Consider the following 12,575-nt stretch of genomic DNA (forward strand, 5'->3'; position numbering starts at 1 on the left):
TGGCTGTATTTCTATGGCGGGTTAATCTGTCAGATACCAAATGGTGATTAGCTCCAGGGCTGGTTCCAAGTCAGGCGCTCCAAATTACAGGCCTCAGAGGATCCTGGAAGGTCAGGGGAAGCTCTGCAGAGGCTCTGCATGACCAGATAACTCACAACATCCCCAGATTCATTGATATGATGGATCTGTCAAATGTAAACATCTTTGTCTTCCCCAGGAAAATACAAGCTACTGTAATTGATGTATCACGTATATAGATCACATGCTGCCGCCACGTCCTGCAGGTGTTCACTGCAGCCTCATGTCTGCACACATGTTAAACAAAAACAGGCAGTAGTTAACGTAAGCAGATGGTTTATATAGGCCAGTACACCTAATAACTGGGTGTGTGCGTGTTTCTCCATGTTTATTGCTTTACTGTGGGAGGTCTCACTGGCTTGGCTGAGGCATTGTTTGCCTCTTTCCTGCATCCTCCCCACCTGTGCCCTCACCCACCCGCTGCTCACCGCCACCTCTCCTGCACCCTTCGCTTACCTGGGGCCCATGCAAGGTGACCCCCTGAGCTCTTTGGGTGTGTTGTGAGAGGAGGCAGAGGGAAGGAGGCTCCAAGCAGGGAGGCAGCGAAAACCAGCAGGACCTTTATCTGGTGCAGGAATGCAGAAAATGTGGAAACAATTGGGGAGTGAGAGCCGGGGCTTTCAAAGCCCCGAGGTGACAAAGGGTTTTCACCCAGGGAGTGTAGGTCGAGGTGGGAGGCGGTGGGCCGCTGATAGTGATGGTGGGCTCGGAGAAGAAAGAAAACCGTCCCTTAACTGGGTTACCATTTCAGGGCAGACAGGCTGGTTACACAACACAGACGCCTTGTACAAGAGGCATGTAGAGTGCCAGGAAGGGTGATAGAGGGAGCAGCATGAGGAGCAGGAGATGGATGGATGTATTAGTGACTCCTAATGGTATGTTGATAAAAGGCCTCGGACGTGTTCTTAGATGTAAGACCATCTCCAGCTCCAGAATGTTCCATTAGAGACGTCAGTCATCAGCGCACAGACAAGGAGCTGTGCTGGCCTGCAGCTGCCCCCCTGCAGCACTTCAACTATACACACAGGCTGCTCTTAGCTCTGCAGCCGACCTCAGACAAAAACAATTCAACATCCACAAACCTGCAGCCAGACGACAGAACAGAGCAGCCACTTAAAGTCAGAATATAGTGGGAACAAATGAAAATTAAGGTAAAGGTTAAGATAAAGTTAAAGATAAAACTAAGGTAAAATATAGTTGCTCTGCTACATGCATAAATTACCTGGTTTCATTTAGCGTGCTCCCTCTTTCTCTCTTCCTCTCCTACTCTCTCTCCTCTCTCTGTCTCTCTCTCTCTCCCTCTGTTTAAACATGTGCGTCGCAGTACATACTGATGCTGTTGTAAATAGATGTGCAAATGGTATTAAAGGAACAATTCATTAGCCCTGACATTAAAGTGCTAATCAATAGCACTGCATTAAACTATTAGGGTTACACACACACGGCAGCGCACAAACATGCTCAGGCAGGCATGCGCACACACACTCATCCTGGCACATCTCGGGGGGGAATTATGCCCGATACTCCTCCAGCTCCGCATCAGAAATACAAAGTAGCTTCTTTATAAGCAGCTTGAATAGGCTGATGAATTTAATTAGAATATAGGTTGATTTGACTTAAGTCCAACGCATAATCACGGTAGCTGGAAGACGCACACGCACACACACATAAAGCTGTAGGCTCAGTCACTCATACACAAGCACACAAAGACCTGCTCTTATCTCTTTTGTCTCCTTGAAGCTGGCGGAGTTCATTTTGCATGCCCACTAGCAAGTTTGAACCAGCTGTTACGCACTTTTGAGAAGATACAGTCATTTATCACAACACCCTCAAACCAATCAGTCAGGTCCACTGAGTTTCTTTTCTTCACACATTTTGATTGTGAAAAAAAAAAGAAAAGAAAAATCAATCATGGTCATGTGCAGTCCTGTGAAAAGTAGAATGGCACTCAGTAGATCGTGAACCGCCGCCGACGCCCAACAGTCCCTTTTAAATTCAATCAAGCTGCACACTCGTGGATAACAGTCCCTTCAATGTGATACAGAAATGTTGGAAATGTAAAAGATAATATATCTCAAAGTATTAACGAAAGTGACAAAAATTCCTGAATCCGCCCCTTTGTCCAGATCCACACCAAACTTGTATTGGTTCTTCCTTAACTGTCCCACCCTTCCACCAGGTTTCATTAAAAATGTGTTGACTAGAGGTAACAAATTGATATATTCACAATTTTCCAACATGGCAGCTGACAATTTTGTTTGTGTCTCCTCTTTCTGTCCTTTCAATCCCCCTCCTCCTCCCTCGCCCCTCTCCTCTTTGTCCGTCCCCCCGCTCTGTGTTGTCCTTCCTCAGCAGGCCTGGCCCAGCGGCACCCAGCAGATCTTGCTGCCTCCTGCCTGGCAGCAGCTCACCCACACCTCAGTCCAGCATGCCACTGTCATCCCCGACTCCATGAGCAGCGCACAGCCTCTCGGCAACTGGAGGTGAACACCGCTTCCTTTCTGATTTGTATTTTTTAAAACCTGCTCCCAGCCAGTTTAATCCGTCACCGATACTTTGATGTCTGAATATTGTGGTCTACACTTTTTTGGACCCACCCTTCTTCACACAGGATTTAGCTGGATAAATATATTTCCAAAAGGTTGACACATCAAATTTAAAAATCAAAGCCCTCTGTAAATCCAAGTCACGTAATCCAGTAAGTGGAAAGTGTGTAGTTGTGTTTTGTCGGATAAATAGATTTCAAAGGCCAGCAGTGGTTTTATGGCCTTTATAGGTCAAAACATGCTATAGGAAGATGGCACGGCATCGAGCTGATTGACCGTGGAGTCTGTACATCCCTGACAGCTTGTCCTTTATCTTCAGTGAATCACAGTCCCCCACGTGAACACTGGTGCTTTTATAAGAGCGGCTCTACCTCAGGGAGATGGGGTATATGTATATGTAGAGACATCATGTGGAGTACAGCCTGTCAGGGAGATGACTTAATAAATGGATGGATAGGTGGAAGAGGGCAATCTGCAGGGAGATGAGGAGGATGCAGGTATATAATGTGAACGTGTGGAAGGCTGCTGGGGCCGTGCACGCTGAGATGCATTCAGAGCTGTCCATCTGTGACCAGACACCACCCTCCCCATCCCTCTCCCTCCCTTCCCCGGCCAGTGGCAGCTCTGTTGTCCTCTGAGAGGCGACGGGAAAGTGTCGCACTTCCTCTGCAGAGCTATCGCTCCACAGCTGCTGGTGTCAGCTCCTCTGCCCTCCCTCCCTGCTCTCGCTCCCTCTCCTCCTTCGGTCGTCTTTTGAAAAGTTGGCTGCTGCCACCGGCTGGCTTCTGTGGGAAATACTCAATCTGTCCTTATCCTCTCCCCGACCCTGTGTTGGATCTGATACAGTGCATGAATGTGTTTTTTCAGTATTTCTTGCAGCGATACTTTACTTACTGGTTTCTGATGTGTTTTTTATTACAGGAATTCCCACCCTCATGGCAGCCATTATAATCCCATCATGCAGCAGCCAGCCTTGTTGGCTGGACACGTCACACTCCCATCCAACCAGACGCTTAATGTGGGAGTGGCACATGTTATGAGGCAGCACTCGACCAATAACAACTCCTCTTCCAAAAAGAACAAACAGCACCAGATGAGTGCCAGGTACTATTCAACAGTCTCACTATAAATCTCCATCCTGTCAGAAAAAGATCATCACAAAAACATCATGAAGTCTCGTTTTGATTTATGAGGTTTTTGATCTTCAGCTTCTCTGACTTCACCCCATCTCTGTCTCTCCGTCAGGAACATGTCGGCCTATGAGGTGTCGTCCTCGCAGGCCGTGCTGTCCCCGCAGCGCTCAAAGAGGGTGAAGGAGAACACGCCCCCGCGTTGCGCCGTGCTGCAGAACGGCTCGGCCCCCAACAACTGTCCGCCCCCGCAGCCATGTGGCGGCAGCGGGTGGGGGGCTGGCGAAGCAGAGCAGGCCTCCAGCACCACGCGCGACCATCAGCACCAGCACCACGTCCCCAGACAGACCATCATCATCCCCGACACGCCCAGCCCCGCAGTCAGCATCATCACCATCAGCAGCGACACGGATGAGGAAGAGGACCGGAAACAAAACAAACGGTCTGTTAATGGGATTTGTTTCACACACAACTTGAGCTCAACAGAGTTTTTTCATTTTACTATGATTTGCTCCTTTATAAGAGATTTGCAGGCTTTTCCACTGCAACATAAACGTCCATAATAACAACATCTCAAGGGGCTACAGACTTAGATCAGCTAAGATTAAGACTAAAGAGTCTTTGCAAAAACATGGCGTTCATCTGTTTTGACTTTGGATAAAGAAATGTTCTCACCAATGCCAACATAACTAAGAATTCTCTGTCATCTTTTTTATTCTAGAGTTCAAAGTAGCATATAACATACTGACGGCATTTCCAGCAACAAATCTTTGTGTATCTGCAAAATATGGTTTGATCTAAAGTCTTTAAATTAGTCAAACAAACATGATGACATGTCAGTGACATAACCCAGCTGGTGCGATGTGTTAGTATCGGTATGAGATGTTAGCGGGAATGGGAAGTGACAGAAAGTTAACAAGCAAATGCAAAAGAGAGATTTGCTACTTGCTAAAAGAAATCAGATTTTTTTTGTCTCACTTTAGATTAACATGTTCACTCAGATTGAAAACTTGGCTGCAGAACATATGATCAAAGAGCCATCCATCCATTGTCTTCCGCTTATTCAAGCTAGTAAGTAGGGTAATCCAGGAATCCCTCTCCCCAGCCACGCTCTTCCTGGGGGATCCTGAGGCCTTCTCAGCGAGATGTGGGTCTTACCCGGGTCTCCTTCCAGTTGGCTGTGCCTGGTAAACCTGGTAAATCCTGACCAGATGCCCGAGCCACCTCAACTGTCCCCTTTCGACCTAAAGGAGCACAGTTCTACTCCGAGCTCCCGCCAGATGTCTGAACTAATTTCTTCCGCTTGTATTCACATTGTCGTTTGTCCGGTCACTTTCCAGAGCTCGCTGTGACAGGCGAGGGTAGGAACATAGCTGTTAAGACAAAAACCTTGTAGTTCAGCTCCTTCTTCACCATAACGATCTGGTAGCAAGATTGCAACCGGACCCCGAGATTCTCAAACTCCTTCACTTGGAGCAACTCACCCCCAACCTGGAGAGAGAAATCCTTGATTTTCCAGCAGAGAACCATGGCCTGATCAAAGATTGATAATTATAGATATAGTCAAATTTAACTACCGTCTCAAATGTGTTCCTAGTTATTGGAATTGATTTAGCATTCTAAGTTACTTTCCTCTTCTTCCTCCAGCTCAACTTCAAAGCAAAGGAAGAATGTCATCAGCTGCGTGACGGTCCACGATTCCCCCGACTCTGACTGCTCCAGCAACAGCCCCTACACTGTGCAGTCCAGACCCCCCAACAACAACAGCTACGACACAAAGACCACCATACTGGACAACTACAACAACGGGAACCCCCGCACCATCATCATCCCCCCTCTCAAGACCCAGAACATCGAGGTCCCGATTGAATGTGAGCGCCTGATGACAGGTAAGAGACGCAATCTCTTTCCTGACCCTAACACCTCATACTATGTTGTTAGTTAATAAAAGCTGCTGCTTCCCAATCAATCAAACCTGTGTCCTCTCCTTCGCAGATGCAATGAACCATCATAATTCAGCTTACAAGTTCAAATCCAACATGATGTCTGGCAATAATCACATACCAGGTTGCATCACTGGAGGGTCCTACCGACAGCAGCGCTCAGGGCCACACCCCCTCCAGCAGCAGCCCCTCAATCTCAGCCAGGTAAAGAGAAACATGTCGATCAGTGTGATGTGTGTAAACAACCTCAGGAACATGTTTTAAGCAGAGTATTCTAACCTTTTGGGATGTTTTATTCTGTCATCCTCTCTTCCAGGCCCAGCAGCACATGGTAGCAGAGCGAAACGGAGGTCATCGGCGCCAGCAGGCCTACATCACCCCCACCATCGCCACTCAGGCCCCGTACTCCTTCCATCACAACAGCCCCTCTCACACGGGGAACATCCACCCGCACTTGGCTGCCACACACCTGCCTAGCCAGCCCCACCTCTACGCCTACACAGCCCCCGCTGCTCTGGGCTCCACCGGAACAGTGGCCCACCTGGTGGCGTCGCAAGGCACGGCGCGCCACGCGGTCCAGCACGGAAGCTACCCGCCCAGCATCGTCCACCAGGTCCCAGTCAGCATGGGCCATGGCGTGCTGCCCTCGCCCACCCTGCACCACAGTCAGTACCAGGCCCAGTTTGCCCACCAGGCCTACATCAGCGCCTCGCCCGCCTCCGCTGTCTACACTGGATACCCGCTGAGCCCCACCAAGGTCAACCAGTACCCATACCTCTAGAGAAGACACTGACTGACACTGGAGAGCCTGACCCAGCACTGCTGCTTCCCCCTCGAACCCGCCCGCACCCCCTTCGACGCCCTAAACATCCTCTCCTCAACCTCAGACATAAACAGGGACAGAGGAACATGCAATCCTCGCAAAACTTCACGTATAAAGATGTAACGAGAGGGAAAAACAAACGAAAAGATTCACAGCCTCTCTGGAAAGGAAAGATGGGGGTTGGTTTTTTGAGGGGTACTGTTCAAGATGTTTTCTTTCACTTTTTGTTTTCTTCTTCCTGAAAAGGGCCAGTTTTTGTTTTTTTTACTTCCCTATTCTTCGCTTTATTTTACGAGGAAAGAAACGTCTCATTAGTTTCGCAGGGAGGTTTTGAACGAGGCCTTTTGGGACAGCGGAGATTTTCTGGTTTGTTTTTCTTTTTTCTTTTCCCCTCTTCAATTTGGGAAGTGACTGTTGAACAGGGGTTACTGACTGGAAGTTTGGAATCCCAAGAGATTTTTTGGGAGAAGGTGAAATACGGAAACCTGCTGCTCTTCAAAGAAAAAAAAATATTGATGGCCTTGAACTGTCTTAATATTTCCAAATCATTCATGGCGTGGGGAGTAAAGAGAAGAGAGGCATCTTCCCCCACTCCACCTTCTCCGGTCGAGGAGGCTTCTGGAAATATAACCAACAGAAGACAACAAACTTTTTAGTGTATTTATAGATATTTGTTTTTTCTTTTGTTTTGTTTCACCGTTACGATGATACTTCAGTTTTAGCTAGGTGTCTTAGCTGGGCCCCGTTCTTAGAATGTAGCAGTCAGCACCTGTTTGTTTGAAGATTATTTTATCTCCTGATACCAATAGATTTATTTGTTCCTTTTACTTTCAATGTGATTGCACAAAGTGGTTATAATAACATAGGCATGTACAACGTGATTGTCTGTGTGTGCTACTGTCAGCCATGCGTGTGTAGTCCACTCCCTCAGAACCCTCTTCAGTCTGTAGGTTTTTGACCATTGTTCCCTCGTAGTGCCTTACAGATATAACAACACAGTTTACTCGGCTTGGATCCTGAAAGCCACAAGAGACTATAGCTATACTTAGAGAGACATGATTCCCTGGTTTCCACATCCGAGTCGGGGCAGTTGTAGCTCTCTTCCAGGTGTAGGCGCAGCCCTTGCTGTTTCTCGTCGTTAGCGTAGATTAATGGAGATTAACGTCAGATTCGGTATCACGCTGAGCTCCTTTATGATGTGTGCATGAGATAACTTGCCTGGGGTACTTACCAAAGTCATAGATTAAAATTCTTGTTACACTCGCTCTGGATATTCATGTAAATAGGAAAATGTACAGTATAGCTGTAGCTGTAAACCTCTTATCACGGTGGAACCCCAAGATGTGGCGTTAGTTTGGCATATTTGTTTTTTGGGGGGGAAATCACACAAGGGAATGCATGCGTCGTGATTACAGAGCAGATATTGGAGCTCGGTTTTCCAGGGGATGAGTTGCAGTACAATGTTTTTGCGACACAGTAGAGGTCGTTTTTTTTTGTTGTTGTTGATGTTTTAAAGGTTAAAAGCTAGTCCGAAAGAAGGGCCTGACAGAAAGTGATTGTTGCCGTGAGGGTGAGTCTGTGAGGCTAGCGATAGCCCGGCTGCAGCAGAGAGACAGAGTATCGATGGGTTGTTTGAGAGAGAGATGCTGTGTAGACACGAGTGAAGGGGCTGGTTGAGGGCGTGGGATCAGTTTAGGTAGGGCAAACTCTCTATCTTAAATGGGACTTAAAACGGTAGCAAGTTGGCACTGAGCAGGTTGATAGTAACACTGAGCCCGGGTGGTCGGTAGGAGCCGCGGGAGGCACTGCCTTACCTGAATGCACGCGTAGAATTCTGACATGAAGCCTTTTTATCGTTGTCTCTTTTGTTGTTTTTGTTTTTTTGGGAAGTCGTTCGTTGTGTTTTGAGGTTTGCGTAGCGTCATCGCAGAGCTGCAGGAAACAGAGCAGACGGGAAATGCCACAGCGTACACCTGGAAGGGCGCCTCGTGGACGATTTGTCGCCACTGTCCATTTGTCTTCGATTAAAAAAAAGGAAAAGAAACCCAGATACACCACAGACACATCGCCACGCCAGCCAGACGGGAAAGCCGAACACTTAGAGAACCAATAGGGCTGTCGCTTTTTTATGTGTTTGCTGCTCGATTTCATTTATTCTCGTAAGCCGACGATACAAATAATCTCCTCTGTTCACCTTTTGTCCTCTTGACCGTGGGCACATCCGAACTCTTAGTGAAGGCCTTCCCCTCTTCTTCATGGTATGCCATAGTACTTGCATTTGAAGTGATTATGTTTGTTTTTTTTGTTTTGTTTTTTAACTTAACATTATCTTGAACTCTTTTGGACATGGCTGTAGTAGGCTACATGTTGTGTTTCATTTTTTAGAGATTGTTGCAATAATTCTTGTGGACGTTTTATCAGAGTATGTGTGTGTTTTTATTAAATGTCAGGCTCATTTCTATTTTGTAACCCGGGGGTTGATGTACAGTGATATTTAGTATTCCATGGAGGTGGGTGCACCTGTGTAAAGTGCTGATGATAGTAAGTGTTGAGTTGATGATAATCCAACAAGGGGGGGGGGGGGGCTCTTATAGATATGTAGGGTGCCACGTGGTCCATCATCCTGGTACTTGTTCCCCTCTCCACTCCCCGTCAGCTCCAGCATGCAAAGCCTTGGGTCCGGGCACTTAAAGATGTGATTACATTGTACGTTGCCTGTTACATCTTCTCTTGTTCTGTCGTTGTCGTTTTATTTTTATTTTTATTTTATTTGATCTACTTAATTTCCTCTTCGGCATTTGGGGCCTAAGCACATGTGCATAAGGGAGATGATTATTATTTTTTCTTTTCATTGAAATCTTCTGGCTCCTCTGTTTTGAGACAGACTACTGAAACATTCCACTGTTGGAGGGAATTTGGCGTTACCCATGCTACACTGCTGTCTTGTCCCCTGCCCCCCCTTGTCAGAATTTCGCTGTCGCTGCGCTCTTGACTTTTCTTTCCGCTCCTCCCACCAAAGAATGAAGCAGATTGACCATGTACAGCACAGCACAGAACAGTACAAGCAATCCTCTCTACACCATCGCTAGAGCAGATAGGCAATAACTCCTTTTCATGTCGTTGTTTTTTAAAACCCGCCAAGCGAGCGGGTTCCTGCACGGGGAGGATTTAACGTAGCTAACGCACACAGCTCCATCTTGACTTGGTTTCAAATCGTCACATTCAACTTTCTCTGTTGTTTTTCGTTTGACTCCACACACTTGGCCCCTGTCGATAGGCTGACTGATCAATAATGATTATTATTATGAGTAACCTCCTCTCTCCGAATTGTTTTATAAGCCAGTTTTTTTTTTTATGTTGTTCATGTTGTAGCTTTATCGGTGTTGTAAGAAAATTAATTTGTAAAAACGTTATCGTGTGACATGGAATAGAATGATCTGTTAAAAATGAATTAATCAAAAAAAAAAGAAGAAAAACGTACCAGGTATACCTTTAAAACCGTGGTCACCTGCACAAAATGAATGTAATATGTGACCCGCGACATCTGAAATGGCTTTAGATTTTCTCTCCTCTGTGGGTGACCACTCATTTGATTTCACTGTTTGTGGCCATGCATGATGCAATAATTATACATCAGATCTCCAGCAGAATCCCATACGAGACAAATAATGTAAAATTACCACTGTCCTCATGATTAGGGGGGGGTTAGAGAATAATCACTATTTTCACAAATGAAAGCATCCAATTAAGAGAAGCCCTGTGTGCGCAGCATTGTGGAGAATAACGTGACGTGTATGATGTGTGTTCATCTTTCACGCTGTTTCACATAACCGATGTTTTGTGTTTGGTTTTTAAAAGGGGGAATCAGACATGTGAGCGTTAACGTAGATCGAGTGACCTTACAATTACCAAAATGTTCTTAAGTAGAGTGTAAAGAAATGTTGTGTGTTGTTGAGGCGAGCGTAGCCTTCCCAGCTAGTGGCTTTATTGTTAGAGTACTGCCTTCTAAAAAAAAACAAAAAACAACGATACCTCTGAAGCTTTAAGGTGACATTCGAATCAGAGAAAACAGAATAAGGCAGAATCTCACTCTCTACATAAAGCCTGGCGTTCTTCTACTGAATACACTCAAACTTCCCGAGTTTTGCTCGTGGTGTTATTGTGAATAATAATCTCGGAGAAACACAAGGAAACATTCCTGAGAGCGAACATACAACTCCTCTAAGGTGACTTAGTTAGAAAGTGAACAGACGCAACATAAATGGACAGACTCTTAACAGTAAAAAAAAAATGTTTGGCAAAGTCGCAGCTTTACAAAAAGGGTTCAGAGCAGGTGTTAATGTGGATGAATCATGTGCGGATGAGCTCTCTGTCACCGGGAAACACACAATCCAGCTACACAATATTCTTAAAGCCCTTCTTTTTTGGATGAGAGTGTGTGTGTGTTTCGTTTTTTCTTTTGTAACCTTTGGTTGAGGAGATCTGCTCCTTTTGCTGGCTTTTCCTTGTGGGGGATTCAGGGTGAGGTGGTCAAGGTTTGATGCCATCACTGATACAGGGCGTCAGGTGAATGCAGCGAATGAATTTAAGAACCAAAATCGATGCAATTATTATCGTTTTCCCCAGCATTTCCATTTATTCTAATTTTGTACAACCAGGCAAGGATTCGGATTCATTTCTACCAATCTTAAATCCCCAATATGCTGTGGTGTTAGATGTTTTGGTCCTAATTAACACGAATGGAATTCTTCTCAATGCTTTTTCTGACTAGTTTCAGAGAGAGCTCTAGCCATAGTCCGTTATTTTTGTAGTGTTGAATAGAATGAATAGAATCTGGAAGTGGTAGAGCAAAGCCATGTTCAAATACAGACTCTTCACACTACAAAAATATCCATCTTTACCTGGAGTTCACGTTCCACGTCACAATCCCCTTTCTGGGTAACCGTCAGAATGAAAGCTAGTGTAGATAACTACTTTCACAACAAGTGATTTATCAGTTTATTTACATTAACTGAAGACCTAAGAGCGCATCAAACCCTGACCCCCTTGTGTGTCCATTGCTGTATGGTGTAAAATCTCATTCTTTGTCGATAAAGCTAATGTGTGCTGCAGTATTTCCTAATATAATTCTCTGATAATTGTCTTTTCTTATTTACTTTTGTTTTATTCGGGTGTGACGTCTCATTATTTCAATCTGTTGACGTAGCGTTCTATGTATACCCTGTTCCTTAGCCTAATATTATTAAGTATGTTATGAGAATGGATATTTTACTGGCTTTATAGAATGTTTAAATGAATATAATAATGACAATAAGAAGAAGGATTAATTAAACCTCCTAACAAGTTGAGTACTTGCTACTAAGCGCTTGTGTTACCATTATGATGTTGTGTGCTTCTCTTAATCATTTTCGTTGTAGAAAAATGGAGTGAATTTATATTAGGCTTCGGGGAAAAAATTAATGATAGCATTGTAAATTTCACAGGAGGATTTTAACAGACAAACGGCTTCGTCAAATAGAAGAATATAGCTATTTTAACTGTCCTCTTTACTAACTGTAGGGTGAGAAGGGGCTCGCGTTGTGGTGAACTATGTTATAGCTTGTTATTCACTGTTACTTTTGATCATTTTTTCGGTCTCCGAGGTGAATCGAGTTATTAATGAGAATTTGTATGCTCACATATGCATATTGTATATGTGTAGAAATGTAATCACACTTTGTCTTGGATTTACATTAAACTGTTAAGTCACGGCAACGCCGTCCAGTCCTTTTTTCTCTGTGTGTGTGTGTGTGTGTACGTGTGTGTGTGTGTGTGTGATGATATGAAATATATCATTATATAATATTATATTATTATGATATTTATATTATACTAGATTAAAGATATTGTTATGCCTTCATGTGTGAGGGTTGTAAGGGTTGTAAAGCAACTTTAAATTTAATATATGAAATTTTATGCATTTGGTTGAGATTAAGATATTTTATCTACTTTGTGGGTTTTATAATCCATAATTTGTTTCATAAACTCATACATTTTGTAAAACCTGGATTGGCAA

The 12,575-nt window shown here is 44.8% G+C and overlaps 1 protein-coding gene across 5 annotated transcripts in view; it reads left to right on the plus strand.

Annotated features, from left to right (window-relative positions):
- The window catches only part of hipk2 (homeodomain interacting protein kinase 2), a 75,451-nt gene extending 63,180 nt beyond the window's left edge, over nucleotides 1-12,271 (plus strand). For 3 of the 5 annotated variants that reach the window (XM_035156344.2, XM_035156342.2, XM_035156347.2), the window contains exons 10-15: nucleotides 2,431-2,561; nucleotides 3,546-3,728; nucleotides 3,870-4,196; nucleotides 5,402-5,643; nucleotides 5,750-5,901; nucleotides 6,014-12,271. In XM_035156344.2, coding sequence (XP_035012235.1) covers nucleotides 2,431-2,561; nucleotides 3,546-3,728; nucleotides 3,870-4,196; nucleotides 5,402-5,643; nucleotides 5,750-5,901; nucleotides 6,014-6,478 — 1,500 coding nt within the window. In that variant the 3' untranslated portion in view covers nucleotides 6,479-12,271. The remainder of the gene's footprint in view (nucleotides 1-2,430; nucleotides 2,562-3,545; nucleotides 3,729-3,869; nucleotides 4,197-5,401; nucleotides 5,644-5,749; nucleotides 5,902-6,013) is intronic. The other 2 variants (XM_035156346.2, XM_035156343.2) reach the window with 2 other exon arrangements.
- Nucleotides 12,272-12,575: the final 304 nt, after the last annotated feature.

The sequence above is a fragment of the Hippoglossus stenolepis genome, chromosome 5, assembly GCF_022539355.2.
Source record: "Hippoglossus stenolepis isolate QCI-W04-F060 chromosome 5, HSTE1.2, whole genome shotgun sequence".
In the NCBI taxonomy this organism is placed as follows: Eukaryota; Metazoa; Chordata; class Actinopteri; order Pleuronectiformes; family Pleuronectidae; genus Hippoglossus; species Hippoglossus stenolepis.